The 19,787-nt window shown below is 50.5% G+C and overlaps 2 protein-coding genes across 8 annotated transcripts in view; one reads left to right on the forward strand and one right to left on the reverse strand.

The window, feature by feature from the left end:
• Positions 1–5,391, forward strand: part of NRDE2 (NRDE-2, necessary for RNA interference, domain containing) — a 36,090-nt gene extending 30,699 nt beyond the window's left edge. The window contains exons 11-14 of the mRNA XM_081111602.1: positions 661–1,589; positions 2,242–2,380; positions 4,286–4,357; positions 4,785–5,391. Coding sequence (XP_080967728.1) covers positions 661–1,589; positions 2,242–2,380; positions 4,286–4,357; positions 4,785–4,910 — 1,266 coding nt within the window. The 3' untranslated portion in view covers positions 4,911–5,391. The remainder of the gene's footprint in view (positions 1–660; positions 1,590–2,241; positions 2,381–4,285; positions 4,358–4,784) is intronic.
• On the reverse strand, positions 5,378–18,674 carry PSMC1 (proteasome 26S subunit, ATPase 1). 7 transcript variants are annotated; one of them, XM_081111652.1, is made up of 12 exons: positions 18,619–18,654; positions 15,392–15,445; positions 14,699–14,795; positions 13,862–13,971; positions 12,532–12,656; positions 11,570–11,755; positions 11,280–11,408; positions 10,382–10,478; positions 9,124–9,313; positions 8,335–8,486; positions 7,581–7,735; positions 5,378–6,623 (listed from the first exon to the last, which is right to left on the reverse strand). In XM_081111652.1, exons 5-12 carry the CDS (start codon positions 12,589–12,591, stop codon positions 6,489–6,491), a joined length of 1,104 nt encoding a protein of 367 aa, XP_080967778.1. In that variant the 5' UTR covers positions 12,592–12,656; positions 13,862–13,971; positions 14,699–14,795; positions 15,392–15,445; positions 18,619–18,654; the 3' UTR covers positions 5,378–6,488. The 7 variants fall into 7 exon arrangements, with proteins under 7 accessions (XP_080967778.1, XP_080967782.1, XP_080967777.1 ...); XM_081111656.1 differs by lacking the exon at positions 18,619–18,654 and adding an exon at positions 17,525–17,594; XM_081111651.1 differs by lacking the exon at positions 13,862–13,971 and having other exon boundaries at positions 18,619–18,674.
• Positions 18,675–19,787: the final 1,113 nt, after the last annotated feature.

Consider the following 19,787-nt stretch of genomic DNA (forward strand, 5'->3'; position numbering starts at 1 on the left):
GTCATTGTCAGTCTTGAATTTGGTTGACACTTCTATTGTAGAGAAAGGGCGAATAGCAATATTAAAGTATTTCTTCTAATTAATTTCCTTTCAATGTGCACGAATCTGTGCACCAGTTAAAGTATAAAATTGGGAGGCTGCCTCTTTGGAGAAGAACATTTAGGGTATGTGAGCCTTGTTTATAGCGGTTTCAGATGGAAACCGGGATGTTTCATATTGGGGTTCCTGTGGCCTTGGTAAAAAATCCTGATTTGTGCCTTGGCTAGTGTGCTCAGTGGTTAGAGCATCAGACCACGCTCCAAAAGGTCATGGGTTTGATTTCCAGTCAATAGCATGTACCTGGTTTGCAGGTTCAATCCCGGCCCCAGTCGGGGCGTGTGCGGTAGGCAACCAATTGATGTGTGTGTCTCACATCTATGTCTCTCTCTCTCTCTCTCTCTCTCCCCCCCCCACCCTCTTTCCCTTCCACTCCCTCTAAAAATCAATAGAGGGAAAAAAAATCCTGATTTGTTTCCCAGATTAGAGAGCCTAAGTGTTTACCAGACATGTGGTGAAGGAAGAAAGTGTAGACGCCTCGTGTGGCTTTCTCAGGCTGGCAGTACCCCGGGCTTGTTTAACATCATAGAGCACGTGGAGTTATTCTTTCCTTTTTACCTCTAGGTCATTTGGTGTCTGCACACTAAAAACAAGAAGAGGTTAAAATCACGAGGAAAGAACTGCAAAAAACTAGCCAAGAATCTCCTTAAGGAGCCAGAAAACTGCAACAATTTTTGCCTCTGGAAGCAGTATGCACATCTGGAATGGTTGCTTGGCAACACAGAGGACGCCAGAAAAGTTTTCGATACAGCGCTCAGCATGGCAGGGAGCGGGGAGCTGAAGGACCCTGAGGTCTGTGAGCTCAGTCTGCTCTATGCTGAGCTGGAGCTGGAGCTGGCGCCAGACACCAGAGTGGCCACGGCGGCCCGAGCTGTTCACATATTAACCAGGCTGGCTGAGAGCAGTCCCTATGGGCCCTACACTGGGCAGGTCCTGGCCATTCACATTCTGAAAGCTCGGAAGGCTTACGAACACGCACTGCAGGACTGTCTGTGTGAGGGCCGCGTCTCCGACCCAGCTGCCACCGCCTCCCTTAACCGCCTAGTTAGTGTGGTTAAATGCTTTATGCTCTTCCAGTATTTGACCATAGGGATCGATGCCGCTGTGCAGATATACGAGCAGGTATCTGCAAAACTGAAGGGCTCTCTTTCCCCAGGGGACCCAGGCCTGGAGGCCAGTGCCTGCCCCCCAAGTGTGAGCAGTGTCCTCGAGGCCGTCACACTGATGCACACGAGCCTGCTCAGGTTCCACATGAAAGTCAGCGTGTACCCTCTGGCTCCTCTGCGGCAGGCGCTCTCAGAGGCTTTGAAGTTGTATCCGGGCAACCAGGTTCTTTGGAGGTCCTACGTTCAGCTTCAGAGCAAGTCCCACAGCGCCAGCAAGACCAGGAGGTTCTTCGGTGCCATCACCAGGTCTGCGGCACCCTTGGAGCCTTGGCTGTTTGCCATTGAAGCTGAGAAAATGAGGAAACGACTGGTGGAGACCGTCCAGAGGTAATCACGTTCCTCTTGTTCGTGTGTCCACCTTTATGGAACGTGTGCGTGTCCCCTGCCCTCTGAGCCTCGGCACAGAAATGCACACGGCCAGTGCTTGGCACACCGGGGTGGGTAGGGTTTATAGAAGAGACTGCAAAGAGCAGCACCCGCAGGTGAGGCTTCTGTGGCCGGCTTCCTGGCCATGCCTTCTGGGACCCTGAGCCTTGCCGACGGTGGTGGGTGGGGATGGTCAGGCCTCCCGTGTCTGAGACGCTGTGGGGAAAGCATGTGGGTAAGAGCCAGGCCTGGAGTTGGACTCGGTGCAAACCCCAGCTCTTCCATTCACCAGCCGTGTGACCTTGGACAGGCCACTTCGCCTCTCTGACAGGTTCCCGAGAAGCAAGGACTTGGTGTGTGACTTCTAGTCAGACTCGTGGTGGAGAAACCACGGAACCCTGGGCACTGCCTTCCTCTGGCTTTGGCGGAGCGCATCCCATCTGTACTCCGCACCCCCAGCACTCCAGCTCTGAGGGACAGCCCTGCCTCTGACAGGCTGTGAGCCAGTTGCTGCTGACGTTCGTTGTCACGAACACATGCATCTCTGCCTCTGTGCCTCTTGTGATGTCAGTGAGAGAACTTGGCCGGGGTTTCATGAGCCTTTGTCTTGCAGGGTAGATGGCAGAGAGGTCTACGCCACAATCCCTGAGACCGGCTTGACGCACCGGATCAGAGCCCTGTTTGAAAATGCGATCCGGAGTGAGCACGGCAGCCAGTGCCCCTTACTGTGGAGGATGTACTTGAGTTTTTTGGTAAGAAAGTACTTGGAGTTTTTGTTTTTTACGCAGAAAGTGCAGGTGTCCAGGGGCCCCGCGGGGGAAAGCTGGAGGCGCTTCCTTGTCCCTCGCCCCTGGATGGGGGTAATGTCAGGGCTCCCGGGAGTTGCATGTAGCAGTTTTACTCGGTATTTGGTGGGAGGACAAGGAGGAGTAGTTGCTGGGCGTTTTGGTGTGAGGCTTCGGCAGTGTTTAGGGACGGTTGTTGGCGGCCTCGGAGACTTTTACATGGAGACCATACCTGCAGCTCTGCCCCTCCGGCAGCTGTGACTTCAGTCCCGTGCCTGGTCCCAGTTAGTGCCCCGAGACGTTCCCAGGTGCCCGAGGAGACACACTTTCACCGTCACAGCCCCGCGGGGTCACAGGGTGCATGGGCGTCACCCACTGGTTAGATTGCAGTCCTGACGTAGGAACTGTACAGGGTCGGGGTTTAAGATGAGGAAATTTAAAGGTGGGCGCTGTAGTGAGAGGGAGCAGTCACATCCAAGGCCGTTGTGGAATAGGGAATTCCGAACAGAGGAAACCAGCGGTCTCACAGGCCTTCGCCTGGCCGAGACCCTCTGTACGGTCCAGCGGAAGTGTCTGTGGCCGGTGGACAGCGCAGAGCGGGTCCCTCTGAGGCCAGCCGGCTCGTAGCGGCACCTGGCTTGCGGTGCAGGACCTCTGAGTCTCACAGACACGCTGGGTGAGAACTTGCCGTAGTAAACCTTCTTCCAAAAACGAGGGGAAAACATCTCAAGTTTAGTCAGTATTTTTGGAGAGGACATTGGAGTACTTGGTTGAGCGATGGAGGGACCGCTCACACTGGCCCTGGCGTGCGATGCAGAGGTCTGGCCCCAGAACGGCCGAGGCTCATGCCAGGGGGGAAGCAGGAGTGTTCAGCCAGAGGCTCTGTGGGGCGGGGGGGGCGGGGCATGGGGAGGCTTGAACCTTTTATCACAGATGCTGGGTACAGCCCAAAGGTACAGTCTTGGTGATGGTGGGCGTTAACCTGAAAACATGGAAGAGGAAGTGAGCGGGCCTGGGTGGGCAGAGCTCCCGAGGCACAGATCGGAGTCTCTAGATGCCATTGCCAGGGTTTCCGGGAGGTTGGTCAGCAACCCTCACTGGACGCCAAGTACCAGCCACCTGGCAGAAGCCTGGCGTCCCCTAGAAGGTTCTGGGAATGAGTCTGGAGGAGGTAGGTGGGTGGGTGCAAAGTCCAGAAACACTTAAGCTCTGCGAGCTTGGCTTGTGCCCACGAACAGCTGTGGACACCTGGCAGCCAGGGGAGCTGCCCGGTGGGCTGAGTGCACGGAGGAGCTGCCATGCGACAGGTCCCTTCCTGGGACGTGGGAGGCCCCCGGGGGGTGCCGCCTGCAGCTCCGGCCCCCACCGGGCGTGGAGAGAGAAGGCGTGTCTGAGTTGAGACTAAGGATGTTATACCTGGAGAGAAACCTGCCGAATGTCTACACCTTCTCGGACTGAAATGCCTGCCTGAAGTTTCCGTTCAGTGTTAGCCATTCAGCAGTCCTGGCTCTTTTCTCAGAGAGAGTTTTCAGAAAACGGCACGTGTTAAAGCAGATGTCTTCTCTATGTAAAGCCATCAGCCTCACCACACACAGGGCCTCGGGGTCCCAGGCACTGTTAGGAATGAAAGGCTGCAGGCCCAAGGCAGAAGTGTGAACGGTCTGCACTCTGGGCCTGTTGGTGGAGGAATGGACCCCACAGCAGAGGCCCCGATAGCTAGCGTCCCCTGGTACGTAGACCCCACAGCTGGCTGCGGCTGAGGACCCGGCGTGGGTCAGTGCAGGGGTGGTCTCTGTGGCCTCAGTCTACCTGCTTCAATTCACCATTTTTGTGTCTCTTTCTTCCCCTCCCCTCCCCTCCCCCCACTCTCAGGTTTCGTTAGGAAATAAGGACAGAAGCAAGGGTGTGTTCTACAAAGCGCTTCAGAGTTGTCCTTGGGCAAAGGTAAGTTCTAAAGGCCATGGTAGCTCCTGACATCTGAGGACCTTCCTGCCCCGTCAGTCCTCCGTGTCCGCCTGCTTGTCCGTCAGGGAGTCGGGGCCCATCCAGGCCCCTCTGGGGGAACTGCCCTGGGCAGCCTGAGCCGGTGGGCACGCTTCCAGTCTCTGCCTGGAGCGGGGTTCAGGGCGTTTGCCCTGAGGCTGCAGGCGTTGGGGACTATGGCCCGTCTGCCCTGCAGGGTCCGGTCAGACACAGAAACCTGTGTGCCAACTGGTCCCACCCGGAGTTGACTCCCTGTCACTGCCCGAGGTCAGTGCCCCCTGAGGTGCTGCCGGAGTCAGGACAGCGAGGGGCTTGCGGGCTGTGGAGGGCGGAGGGCAGGCCCGCTGGGACGGAGTGGCTGGTGACCGGCGGCGGCTCTCCTTCCTAGGCGCTGTACATGGACGCCGTGGAGCACTTCCCCGATGAGATGCAGGAGATCCTGGACCTGATGACCGAGAAGGAGCTGCGAGTGCGCCTGCCCCTGGAGGAGCTGGAGCTGTTGCTGGAGGACTAGCGACCGGGATGGGCCACGCCTCAGGGCATGTCCCTGCCCTGGGAGCTGGGGGAGCACGAGGTGGGATCAGGTGTGCGAGCATGCGTGCCAGCAGACCCGTTTTTAAAGTTTTCTAGATAATTTGTGTCTGGGTTGTCTCATCTCTTGCACATTTTTTTGGATGTGCCAGTGACACAAGCCCTCGTTTTACATATTATAGATGCGCATCTTGTGTTTACATGTACACAGACAGGAACAGGACAGTGGTAACCAAACCTACTGTGGTTGGCGTGTTTCCTCCTCTGCCTTGCCAGTGCACGGGTGAGTGGCCCGCTCAGTTGGCACCCATGGTGGTCTTGCCAAGTCTTTTGGGTTCGCAGTCGCGATTAGAAAGGTCTGGTTACTCAACACCAGGACCTCCTCCCCCGGGACTGGTTAGTAGAGCAGATTCTGCCCCATCTTCAGATCAGGGCAGCAGGGAGTCATTAAAACTTGGCCTGTATCAGGTGTGTTTAGACAAGTGTTATTCCCTCAGCCTCCGCGTGATGCCTCCGCCGTGGACCAGCCTGTTAGAGATGTAGGCCCAGGCCCGCACCAGCTGTGTTAGCATCTGCTCAGACAGGACCCCCGGGGACTCGTGTGCAGTGGGGAAAGCACTGCCCGAGGAGACAAGGCGCCCTGCTGAGGGGGCAGCACTGTCCCCAGCTCCTTCCACCAGACCCACCCCTGCCCGTGAGACTGCGGAGGTCCGCGTCCTGAGCTGTGCACAGGGCTGCTGAGGTGGAGGGGTTTTGTGAGGGCTGTCCAGCTGCTCTGGCTTTTTAAAGTCAGTCTCTAGAATCGAAGAAAAAACATTTCTTTGGCAACTCATCCAGGAAAGCCAGTGTGTGGACTAGAACTCTGGCTAAGACATGGACATTAGGTTGGGAAGAGGGGAGGGCAGTGTCTCAGCCCACGAGGATGTTGGCCGGCCAGATACTTGCTGCCCCACTTACTGGCTTTAAGACTAAACAGTTGTGAGGAAGAGAAGTGCAGGATTTACATGGAGAAAAGGGGAGAAGCTGACACTTTTAGATGCTCTTGAGAAGGATGGTTTCTGAACCCAGGGACAAGGCCGGCAGGGCTGGTATGAGCTTCTTCACCCCTGACCTTTCCAGATTTCTCTTATCAGCACCAATGCTGCCCAAGTGCCGGGAACCCACAGCCACAGGAATGCAGCCTTTGTTGCTGGAGCGTCAGCGATGGCTGGCATGTGGCTATGGGGTCACGTCTTCCCCACTGGCTGCGCAGTCACCACCTGCTCTGGGGCGCGATGTGAGGGCAGCAGGTATTGAAGGCTGCACTCTGATTGCCCAGAACAGAAGCTTCCCTGACACCCAATCCACCTGCCGAGCAGCGGGTGTGGATGCTCCAGACACAGGAGGACCTGCTTGAGAAAGAACTCGCTTTATTGGGAATGGAGCGCTGCACGTCGGGCTCCTGCACGCAGTGCTCAGAGAGGTACACAGGGCACATAATGAAGAGCAACGGCAACTCCCCACCTCCTCCCTCCCCAGGGTCGGCCCCCTTGACCACTTCCTTGAAGGCAACTGAGGTTCCCTAGAGATAAAGCCCCTCAGGGGTGCCTTCTTGTTTTTTATACAGAACATTTTCTTTCGATTTTTTGAAGTCTTCATTTGTGACTTTCATTCTACGTTCTCTCAAGGCCATGAGACCAGCTTCTGTACAGATTGCCTGTAAGAAAGAACGGTATGTTCAGAAAGTGAAATACTTTTTATTTTTAGTCTAACAATTCAGAGAGCTATTTGGAAATAAGGTGGAAGACACTTGTTTTAAACACAAATTACTCTAGATTTATTTGGGAAAAGATTAGATTTTTTAAATGCGTTAAGCATTGTAATTGTTTTCTCAAAGGACATGAGGCGGCTTAGACTGGAGTAACTAAGGAAGAGGACTGGCCAGAAGTAAGGCTCAGGTGCTAACCAGCTGTGTGGTCTGGCAGGTCAGTGAGTTCTCACAGCCCCAGCCCCACCTTAAAGGGAGAAATATTTCTAAGTAATAGATGATTTATACACGGAAATTTAGAGGTAACAGTGTATGACCATTTCATTTACCAATAGGCATAAGAGAACATTTAGTAGAATGAATACATAATATTCACTTTAATATATTTACTTTTTAAATAATCACCTGTTACAAAACAAGATATAAACAATGAAATGATATAAACAATCCTAGCATTGAAGTTCCTATTTGGTTAAGGTTCAGCAGAAAAAACGTGTGCATAGAAAGATAAAGCAAACAGTAAAATGGCAACATTTGGTAAATCGAAGTAATGGTGTATATGGGTGTTTACTAGTTGCAACTGTTATGAAGGCTTAAAATATTTCAAAGTAAAAAAGTTGGTGCAAAATCAGATTTCTGTTTTAAGGAGAGAGATTTTACTTCCCAACCAAGACACTAATGTAGTCCTACAGATCCAGGGATATACAGCACAGGCAGCGGCATGAAAGGCCACGTCTGCGTCCCACCCTACCTAATCTAACAGAAACCGGATCTTCCCATAAAGAGCAGGATGCAGCATATTCAGTGCTGCCAGGCCTTGTTCTAAATCCTGGTCACCTGGGAAGAACCATCCTAACTCATAGAGGGATGTGATCAAAACAAGAGTCCAGCCAGCGCAGTTCTCACCTTGATGTCAGCACCAGAGAGGTCGTCCTTAGCCATGATCAAGTCGTCCAGTGTCACGTCATCAGCCAGCGTCATTCTGCTTGTGTGGATCTGAAAGATGCGCTTCTTGGTCTTTTCATCGGGCAGGGGGAACTCGATCTTCCTGTCGATGCGGCCTGCAAGTACACAGGCTTCAGTGGCAGCTCTGTGCAGCCCCGGCTGTGCCCGCGCCTGTCTCCTCATGTGCAGTTTCAGTGTCCTTTGGAAGGGGTCCAAATCTTAAAAGGTGAACACTCACCTTTCTAGTTTGTAAGTTTCTATGTTTGAACTCACTTATTTTCTCTGCTACCTCCAGAAACAAATGAAAGGAATGGTTCCTGAATGGCACATTTAGTGCAAAAGGACAGATCAGTCTGGTTAAAAAAATTATGAAGAGGGTAACGAAATTAGCTACCCCTGCTTTCACTGCTAAATGAATGCAAAAACTGAGCCTAAACTATTATATGAATTACTTCTTCATTTCTTCAGGAAAAAAGTCCTTGAGGCTTAAAAGGGAGTACCGGGAAAGACAAGATCACATAACATTGGAATTCAAAAGCCACACTGCACAGACTGTATCAGGCTTAGCTACAACCTCAAGGTTACTCTAAATTTCAGTGCAATGCTGCCTTTACATGTATCATTTTATAATCTCATAAGCTCCCCAAACTACACGTAAGAAGCACAAATACACACAGACAGCTATTTTCCATGATGAGGCAAAAGCAAATGTGACCTGGTCTGATTAGTGCTGGATCCAGAGTTTCTATTCGGTTTGTGGCCATGATGACTTTCACGTCTCCCCTTGAATCAAATCCATCCAACTGGTTCAACAGTTCCAACATTGTTCGCTGAATTTCTCTCTCACCACCGGAGTTTGAGTCATATCTTTGGAAAAAAAGGAGAAGGAATGAAGACCCAACTGATCTGCTACGGGAAATTACAGCAAAAAACTCAACCCAACAGCCAGGTTACACAGCTCATTATTTTCTTTGTAGCAGTTTTCATTGCCTAAGTTTTCTCTCCCAGTTTGGTGTCCCCCCAACCCCCGAGTGCTCCCTGAGGCCAGAGGCTTGTTTTCATGGCTGTGTCCCCAAAGTCGGAGCCTGGCTCAGAGCAGATGCTCAGGGTGTGGTTACTGACCGACCAATCTTCAGGTTCAAACCACCCAGCAGGTGGGAGAGCAGAGCCTACAGCACCAGGGAAAGCCGGAGTAGGAACTGTGGCAAACGCTGAGGCCACAGGGAGTGCTCAATGACCACTCAGGGAAGAGCTACAAGGTTTTTCCCTCCAAAGCAGCGGTTCTCAACCCCTTTGGCAGTCGAATGACCCTTTCACAGGGGTCGCCTAAGACCATCCTGCATATGATATTTACATTACGATTCATAACAGTAGCAACATTACAGTTATGAAGTAGCAATGAAAATATTTTTATGGTTGGGTCACAACATGAGGAACTGTATTTAAAGGGCCAGGAGGTTGAGAACTGCTCTAAAGGATACAAAACAGGTAAAAGAAAGTCTACCTTTTTGTCCCAATGGCATCAATTTCATCAATAAACACAATCGATGGTGCATGTTCTTCAGCAACTCGAAACAATTCCCGAACGAGCTTGGGCCCATCGCCTAGGTACTTCTGAATAAGTTCAGAGCCAACCACTCTCAAGAACGTGGCTGAGGTTTGGTTTGCTACTGCTTTAGCCAGTAAGGTTTTACCTATTTTAGATTAAAAAGACAAAGGGAAAAAAATCCTCAGACTCTGTCATTACCTACTTAAGTGGATATTAAAAATGGACAGATTCCTATGATGAAAAGGCATGCCACCCTCTGGGGTACATGATTTTAAGTCAATCAAATAAACTTCCTCCTTTGTAATTTTACATAGCAATGAAATGCTAAGTCCTGGACTGCACAATTTACACAGGTCAATTACATATAGACTAGAGGCCCGGTGCACGATGGGGGCCGGGGAAGGGACCATGGGAGGTTGGCTCCAGGGTGTGTACCGCCAGTCTCGGCCAGTCCCTGATCGGCGGGACCCTAGCAGCAAGCTCACCTACAGGTCGGAGCATCTGCCCCCCGGTGGTCAGTGTGCATCATAGCGACTGGTCAAACGAACGGTCGGACAATTAGCCTATCAGGCATTTATTATATAGGATTTTTTATTTTTACCTTCATGCATTTATTCATCCACTATGAATATTTAGTGCCAGTGGACCAGGAGAATGAACCTAATCTGAACAGCACAGGGTAGGTTTTAAATCATGACCCTCCGCTGTGGCTCTGGTGCGTGATCACACTCCAGACGACACATCGTACTCTTCAGGGAGGGGCCCAGACAACCAGTGTTTTTAAAGCTCCCAAGGTGATGTCAGTGTACAGCCAAGGTGAAGCACCCTCTTTTATTGAGCTCTTCTTACAAACTAGTTTCAATAGACTCACATTGCTTTTATAAATATTTGAAGGCATTATATTTTACAGCATATACTTCTACTGTGTTTGAGTATAGGAGTTTTGGGGAACTGTTCCTAATATTGTTTTTATTAATACACTGACTCTGTGCAGTCTACAACTTCAAGTCCTAAGTTCAGTTTCTTAGTGCATCTATTATACAGATAAATACACTTCTTTATGTAATAGGTATTTTTCCAGAGAAGCTGCTTATCCCCAAATTCCAAAATATTGCTTAGAACACCGTTTTAAACTAAGGACTGTGTAACTCACTAACGCTGCTGCTCAAGTTGAGCTGAGTGCCTCGAGGTGTCAAACCCACAGCACACATACCTGTGCCCGGTGGCCCATAGAGAATGACCCCCTTAGGGGGCTTTATACCCATCTCTTCGTAATACTCAGGATGAGTGAGAGGAAGTTCCACAGATTCCTATAGGAAACAAACACTACGTAAAAGTGAAAAGCTTTCTTACTGAAACCACCACCATAGTCATGAACTGGCATCATGAGCATGTCTCACTTGCAACAAAAAATAAGCTAAAATTTCAATTACTCTTGTTGGAGACAACGTGCTTGACGTCACTAGTAGCAAGGACACACTGAAGAAGACACCCACCCCCTCTCTTCCTAATGGCACCCCATTTCCCCTTCCCTTATTTGTAGAAGTCAGCCTTGAATAACATCTAAAACTTCCTCAGCAAATGAAACTTAAAAATTCACAGACAGGAACTGGCAAGGCTTTCTGATTGCTGTTGCCACCCTAGCCATTCCCAGCTGTGGAAAGGTCACCAGTGAGATCTGTGACAGCTCTGAGGGACTCCTCTACAGATGAAAGAACCTGCAAAGGACTGGCCCACAGCCATCCCGGATGATCCCTCCCCGAACCCCAGGGCAGGGAGTATGTTCCAGACCCCACCATTGTGTAAGTGTGTGCCACGCACCCTACCCCACACATCACTGGTGAAGTCAACACAATGGGACCATTATATACTCACACAGAGAATCACTAAACATTACATGCAAAAAGTATTAAGCTGCAGCAAGAACTATCACAGAATTAGTTACTTCTATTATCTAACTCGGTATTCACAAATATAAAACACCACAGCTGGTAAGCTCTGAGTCAGTTATTGATCTGATCAATAAAGAAAACAAAACATGCAAAGCAACTCCAAGTATCCGAAACGAGAGACCAGAAGTCTAAAGACCCAGCGCTGGTTCCTAGACATACCTTAATTTCCTGGATTTGGTTGTCCAACCCCCCAATGTCGGCATAGGTCTCCTGCGGGGCCTTTTCCACCTTCATCACCGTGACCAAGGGGTCTGTGTCATCCATCAGCACCCCTATCACAGCATGCACCTAACAGGGAACATTACGCTTCAACACAGGATGTGAGGCTCACACATTCATTACAACCAAGCAATGCTGGTCACAGAATTTGACTGTGGAAGATGTACTTACATGGGATGGGTGGGCAGGTCTACAAGAAAGGAGAAAGCTTTCTCTGAGACTCAACTCACCTTGTGGTTGAGCAGGACGGAGCAGCCTGGTTCCAGCAGGTCCTTGTCCACAAAGGAAAGAATGCTGACGTAGTGTTCTGAGCCCACAGATGTAGACACGATGGCGTGATTGTCATCAATGATCTCTTCCAAGGTCCCCACTGACATCGGAGTGCCCCTCAGGTCATCCACCTTTGATCTTTCCTCCTACGGAAGAGTGTGTCAAGAAGGAAAAGATTAGGCTTAAAAAAGCAGATGAATTCAGAGTTCACTAGATTTACAAAGCAGTTGGCACATTTATTTATTACTAGGGGCCTGGTGCGGGCCCATCGGTCTGGCCTGCGCCCTCTCGCAATCCAGGACCCCTCGGGATGTTGAAGAGCTGGTTTTGGCCCGATCCCTGTAGGCCAGGCCGAGACCCTCCTCCCTCCTCTCTGGGTCTGGGGTGCAGGTGAAGTAGATGCGAGGCTGACAGTGCCCCAGCAGCAACCTAACCCACAACCAATTCCACGAGGAATTGGGCTCCCTCCTCTACGGGTCGAAGCGTCTGCCCCCTGGTGGTCATTGGGCATCATACCTACCATGTGAACAGTTGGACGGTTGCTTAGGCTTTTATATACATAGATTACTTTTTGTTACTCCTCACTGGAGGATATTTTTCCCATTGATTTGGGGGTGTGGAGAAGCATGAACATGAGAGACACATCGACTGGTTGCCTCCTGCATGTGCCCTGACCAGGGCCAGGAATGGAGCTTGAGCCTGCAACAGTTAAGGTACAGGCCCTTAACTGCGAGCCAACAGTCTAACCACTGAACCACACAGGCCAGGGCACAGTTGGTGCTTTTAAATGGCAGCTAATAATGAATCACCATAAAAGCCTGAAAGATTCAACTACTTGAATTTCATTTATCCATGGACAGTTTTAGGGTTTAAATAGAATTTAATTTGTAAAAATGAAAGCTACAGAAATTTCTCAATTTACCTCTTGCTTTTCTTCTAAAGGCTTCATTTGTTCCTGATTTCTAATGAATTCTTCCTCCATGAGAAGATAGTCTTTAATTCTTTCTAACTTCAATAATTTTAACCGGCACTGAGTGTGGGGTGTCACTGTAATTAAAAAAATAAAGTGTTATTGTACTTGAAGCTTCAAGCTAGCAATTGTTTACTCTTTTTTAAACTGTTGACACTATTACAGATGTCCTCATTCCCCCCTTTGCCCACCTCCACCCAGCCTTCCCCCTCAGTTTATTCTGGAAAGAGATTTAAAAAAGACTTAAAATTAGGTTCACTTTAGTTGGACAGACTCTGAAAGTTAAAAGTTTGGTGACCCTAATTAAGCAGGTGCCTAAATGCAAAGGGGACAGGGATTTTGTAGGGATAGGCAAGCCTGTAAACATGGGATGAGGACTGTATAGATGCAGAAGGTAAGTTTGCTTTGGCTTATTATTCCCCACAGTGCTAATGGGTACACATAATGTGCAGTCCATCCACCCTGTTGCACACTAATGTAATTCACCTCCCTTTGTAGGATTGTGAAATACTAGTGATATTAACATGCACTAAACATTTTTTTCCCACACACTTTTGTACTGTTTCTCTTGGCTTCGCTTCTTAATATTTATATAGATAAACCTTTTCTTTTGTGGTGTTGGGTTTCCCGACTTCTTCAAAAGGTCTCTCCTCCCCTAAGGTTAATGAATTATTCCTGGAGTTATCATTTATCTACTTATTTTCATATGTATATCTATAATCCATCTGGCAAAAAGCAAGGGGTCTACTTTCAATAGCAAATAAACCCGGCATCTTTCCACAGAACTAAAATGTCACCTTCAACGTATATTAATTGTCCATGTCACTTGACTTCCTATGCTCTTCTGGTGACATGATCTATTCTTTTTTTTTTTTTTTAAAAAAATATATTTCTTTATTGATTTAAGAGAGGAAGGGAGAGGGAGGAAGAGATAGAAACATCAATGACGAGAGAGTCATTGATTGGCTGCCTTCTGCACGGCCCCCACTGGGGATCAAGCCCGCAGCCCGGGCATGTGTCCTTGGCCGGAATCGAACCCAGGACCTTTCAGTCCCCAGGCCGACGCTCTATCCACTGCGCAAAACTGGCTAGAGCAAATTCCTTGACTTTAAAATAGGGTTCACATATTTGCCCTGCTAACTCAGTTGATTTGATTATCAAAGAAAAATCAAGCAAATGATGCAAATTGCAAAACATGGAAAAACAAACTTCCCACTCATCTTTCCTTCTTTCTCAGACCAGGATGGAAAGTCTCACCCCAGCTCTAAAATCCTCACAATACCTTCGTTCAGGGAGAAAGTGTGGCAGAGCTGTAGAGACAGGCCGCAAGACAAATGAAAGACAACCCGTCTGGATTTCCTCTGCTTTACTGTGGCACCATCTGTCCCCACTCTAGCACGAAGCAGCAAAGAATGGGAAAGATTCAGGTGCTCTGATGATCTATTCTTTACCAATGCCATATTGATTCATCACAGTAGACTGATGGCACATTTTTTACTATCTGACTCATTTCTTAACCAGGCAATATTTTAAAAATTATTTCATCTAAGCAGGAAGGGACTGGTTTAGATAGGGGCAGGGGAGGTATTTGAGCTCAGGCCTAACAGGGTGAGAAGCAGGCAGCCATAGGAAGGACTGGGGACGCACATTTTGAAGCAGAGGGCAAGGCCCTGGCGTGCAGAAGAGTCAAAGAGCACAGGGCTATGAGAATCACCAGCAAAGGGAGTGACGGGGCTAAGGATGGACACATGGGCCAGGCCACCTGGTCTGAGTTTTATTCTGTGTTGTATAGGAAGCCGCTGAAAACTTTTAGGTTCAGGCCCCATAGGATGTGAATTCTAACACAGTGGCATTCCTTTGCTTCATACAGTAAATGTGTTTCTAAGTTACTCAAGCTCAGCCTGACTTTTCTACTCTAAAACTAAAGTGAGATAGTCATGTAACTGTTAAACCCAAAGTACAGCTTGCATTCCAACCTAGAGGCATTCCACACACAGGCGTCAGACAGAATACAGTCCCGGGGCTGGAGCTCCAACCGCGCCCATCTCCCGTCTAAGCTACACACACAGTCCATTTCCCTAGGAAGCGGAAAGCCAGCAAGGAAGAGCCATGTCATTACCCAGTGGCAGTTTGCTGGCAGCATCTGGTCCCTTGGTTTTCTTCTTCTTTTTCCCCACTCTGGTTGGCACAGGAGGTTCATATTTCTTCTTCTTGTCCTAGAGTTTTCAGAACAGCAGGGGGAAGAGAATCACACAAATCATATGAAAACACAAACTTATTTCTGTAGGATCATTGTCTATTTCCAGATGACATGATTTTCCTTATCTTTTAGGATACTATTACAAACTGTTCTTTAAAAAAAACACACTAGGTTTTATCTTTCTGCAATTTAATATGTGAATGTAATTGGTCTTTCTTTTTATAACATACAATGATAGATTATTCAATAAGGGATAGAGAGGTTAGAATTCAGTTATATTCCAAAAGTTTGAGTTGATATAACTTGAGACAATTCTTCACATCTCAGGAAATTAAACACTAAAATTAGAAGCAATTTATTTTAACACTCCTCCAATGTGTAAGTTACTTTTACACATTTAAAAGTCATTAATTCACAAACACATATGTGACAGGTCAATAACCTTTCGAAAACATGTAAAGGGCACTGTATCTGTGGGCCAGGCTGGGTTAAATAGCTACAAGATTATTTATCTTGCATTTTAAGATCCATGAATCCCCAAATTATGCACTGAGACCCATGACATTTCCCACAAGCTGTTCACAACACGAACATACCTGGCTTCATACTTACCTTGTCATCCTTCTTGCCACCTCCAGGACCATGACCACCACTCTGACTCTGGCCCTGGGGGTGAGGGGGGAGAGGTATACATTCAGAATATGATCCCTTCAAAAGAACACCCTTCTTTTCCTGAAGCTCTAAGACACTGGCAGCACTCCCCCCCCCCCATTTTAACATCCTGAACTCGCGATGCACTTGCAGTCAACGAGCACATCGGGCATGGCACAACTTATTTTTCTGCAAAGCAGTTAGTAGCACGACGGTACACCTTGTCACTGATTGCATGAATCAAGGACAACTCCATCAACAGATAGACATCACTAATGTATCACAATGAGGCCAACATTCCAGACACACACCCTTCTTAAGGGGAAGGTACAGAGTTTGGTACAGTATTCTTTAATATAAAACTACCACCAAGAGTATATTTTGTGAAATTAGGCCATGAAAACTAAATCATTTTCCCTTTCAACAATGATTTATTAATTTACTCCTCACTACGATAACACCAGACCCAGGAGACTTCCTTTCAACAGCAGCTCACACGCCTACCATCCCTACAGCCTGGGCACTCGTGCCGTCTTTTCCCCCAAACCTGAAAGGCTGAAGCACCTTAAGGCACCAAGAACTTAAGGGCATTAATAATAAGCTTCGGCGGGATTTCTGATTTTAAAAGACCCTTCAGCTACAGGACAATGCAGAACACAGAGCAATGTCTCGGAAAAGACTGCATTTTTTTTTTAAATATATTTTATTGATTTTTCACAGAGAGGAAGGGAGAGAGATAGAGAGCCAGAAACATCGATGAGAGAGAAACATCGATCAGCTGCCTCCTGCACGCCCCCTACTGGGGATGTGCCCGCAACCCAGGTACATGCCCTTGACCGGAATCAAACCCGGGACCCTTCAGTCCGCAGGCCGACGCTCTATCCACTGAGCCAAACCGGTTTCAGCGGAAAAGACTGCATTTTAAACAATAGTGAACCCGACTGGGGGGCCCCCTCAAATCACTTCTTCATCGGAACCTCTAAATACGCAGCCAGCTTCACCATCAAACTACCATATCACGGTTACCCAAAGGCGTTAGGGCCAAATATATATCCCATGTGCAGCCTTTTTAAAATTCTGTGCTTTATTCTGAAGACGGTAACCACGGGCTCTGAGGAATGCTGGGAAACAGAGTGCAACAGGCTGCCCAAGCGACAGGTCTTCGCAGTCACAATAAGGAAATCTGCTGGTGGCTGGGCAGCCCGTGTGGGGGGTGCTTACTATGTGCCCGTCTGTACAGACATGTTCCTTCACTATCTCGTTAATTCCACACAATCCTCCAAGGCGGGGCTCACTGTTCCCACGTTCTAGACGAGGAACTAAACAAGCCTAAGAACATGGCATTAGATGCATCCAGGCTTGAATTCCGACTCCGTCACTAATAGGCCAGTGACCTCAGGTAAGTCGGGCACCTACCAGAGCCTTGGGGTCCTTAACGGGAAAGCCCGGAGGATTCTAGCTCCTCGCTGTTGCTGAAAATGAAGCAGCGTAACGATCTATAATGATTCATGTGACGCAGTAACTACTCACCAGCATGCACAGTATCAGAGTCAGAAACGCCAGGGTCAGCATTTCATTGCTGGTCTGGTCCCGGACCTGGACACGGAACTCCGCCTGCTGCAGCTCGCTCTCCTGCCCACCCCTAACCTCTGCTTCCGTCCAGGCCGTTGTGTCTCATTTGGACTCAGCCTCTCCCCTGAGATTCCCCCTCCCCCATCCAGCTTCCACCTTCGAAAACCAGCAGCCGGCCCTTTAATGCTCCTCAAAGGCCTGAGCTGCTCCCCAGCACCTGCGGTGTGACGCCCACCCCTTCGGCTCAGCATGCGGCCGGGCCCTCCACAAGCCGGCTGCACGTTCCTCCGCTGTTCAGACAACCTTCCCAGCTTCACCGACATCCTGGCGATCCGGCCGGTCCCGCCCCCCGAGGACCCTCCAGACAGACCCGCACCTCTGCGTCTCCGTCTCCGGTAACAGACACACCACACGCCCAGCCCGAGCCTCACCGCATTCTTACAGACACCACGAGCTTGGCACCATCATTACCGCGAATTCACACACAAAACCAAACCACCGAGGCCCAGAGAAGTGACGCACGTTGTTACCAAGCAGGAACCACACTCAGGTCCCCTGGCGGCCGTCTGTGTGTCTCCACCACATGGACGACGAGTCCATCGCAGAAGGCGCCCAAGGAAAGCCTGGCAGGGTCTGCCTCCAGCACAGCCACTTCCGGTGTCTCCTCCTCGGTAACGGGAGGATGAGAACTGCCCCGCTTGTGAGGAATATGAGGAAATGCTGGCAAGCGCCTGGCACGGGCTTCAACAGCACCCCAAGTCCCAGATGCCCCCCAAGGCTCGGGGCCGCCTGCCTGCGGTGGGCGACGCGGGCTGCACGGTCCGCCGCAGGCCCTTTGCTCCGGGACCGCGTTTCCCCGTGGGCACAGCTCCCCGCCCGCTGGACTGAGCTCCACGCTCAAACCTCACCTCCCGGGGGGCCTCCCCCGCCCCCAGGCCGCCCGGGAACCCGCTGCACCCCGCTCTCCGGCATCACCGGACCTCTTTCTTTCTCTGTTCGCTGCCTCCCCTAGAACGTAAGCCCCGCGAAGGCGGAGACGGTCAGTCACGCTCAACCCCTACACCCCAGGGGCCTGAAGAGGGCCCGCCCCGCGCCCCTCAAAGCGCGGGTGCTCAGTAAACAAGTGCTAAGCGAACGGTGTGTTTTACTGAGATCGCGCCCCAGGCCCTTTCCCTCCGCCTTCCACCCGCCCCGACACCGTCCGCCTTCCAGGCCGCCGGCCAGTGCCCCGCTCCGAGCGGCCTTCCACGACCCCGCTCTGCCCGGTCGGCGGAACCGAGGCCTCCCTCCCGCCGGGCGAACATCCCGCCACCGGAGCGGCTCGCACTCACTCATCCCAGGTGCGTAAGGAGGCTCCCCGGACGGTCAGCGGAGCCCCAAAGCCGGGCGACCGGACCGCCCCGCAGTCCTACCGGTTCTCCCGGGGGACCCTTCGCGCCGAGCCGGCCCCAGCTCCCCGAGCCAGGCCCGCAGGTCGGCACGGCCCGCGGCGCACCCGAGCACCGTCGCCCGGAGCCTCCGTCCCCCCAGGAGATCGGGCCGGCGGGCACGGCAGCAGGTGGGCCGCTCGGACCCCGTCACACCATGACCACCAGCCGAAAGCCTTAGTCACTCACCATTTTGCTTCGGCTGCAGGAGCCGCCGCCGCCGCCGGAAGTGCCCTCGCACGGCAGGCGTCAGAAACGGAAGCAGCCCGGGGACGCTACGGGGGCCCGTAGGAGCCAAACCCCGCGGGATAAAATCGCGCGCCGAGGCTTCGCTCGGGAGAGTTGGGGCAACGGTATCTTACAACATTTTACTTGAAAAAGTCTAAATCGCAGTTTTTAGGCTGTCTCAACAACTGAAGAGAATAACCTCGGCTGTTAGAGATCTAAGATAATTGTGAGAATACAAGTTATTTTAAACGTGCAAAAACCGTAACCGGGAAGAACTTTTCCTTATTGCTCCAAGAACTGGACTGGCATTCGGAACTGCAGGGTTGACGTACGCTTGTGCATCAACATTTAAGTTATTACTTGGCCTCTGGAATTAACCCGCTCACCTGAGAATATTTCTTTGTCTCATTGATTACCTAAATCTTTTTTTCCTTTCTGATGACTTGTGTTTTGCGATGACGCCAATAAAGCCCTCATCTTGCACCTCGTTGGTTAAGTTCGTCACTTGTCATACCCACCAGGACATCGGAAAGATGGTAAGCACCCCGTTGTCTGCCCTTGTGTCTCCTATGCTTGGTGATAAAGGAGGAATGAATGAATGAATGAATGAATGAATGAATGAATGAATGAATGGTGGCCAGTTCTCCTGGCGGCTGATGGGCGCGTGCAGTTCACACACTCACCAGCAGAGGGAGCCACAGCCAAATACTGCGCAGTGGCCCTATCAGAAGTTCCCGTGGAGCTGGTCCCTCCCTGCTCCTCGCTCCCAAATGGCTGTGACACTCTTTGCTCACCCTCCTCCGGGGTTACCCACCCTCGTTCTCACCGTGGCCCTTGAGCCCTTTGCCCAGGAAGCTTGGTGTTTAGCCTCTATCCGGTTCAAAGCCTCAAGCATTGCTTCTGGAATCTACTTGCTGGCATCTCTGTGGCCACCTTTTGTCCGCCTGCCCAGGCTGAACCTGGCGGCCCACCCATGCAGGAGAGATGCTGGTGCTGCCCAAGCCCCTCTTGGTTCTGGAACCAGACCACTCCATTGCCCCTGGGCCCCTAGTCACCACTCCCCACTCCTCGTTTTTGCACCCCATTCGTCCCCTTGGGCACGTGATTCTCAAAGATAACTAAAGCTAAAA

Source organism: Myotis nattereri (genome assembly GCF_964212035.1).
Source record: "Myotis nattereri genome assembly, chromosome: 1".
In the NCBI taxonomy this organism is placed as follows: Eukaryota; Metazoa; Chordata; class Mammalia; order Chiroptera; family Vespertilionidae; genus Myotis; species Myotis nattereri.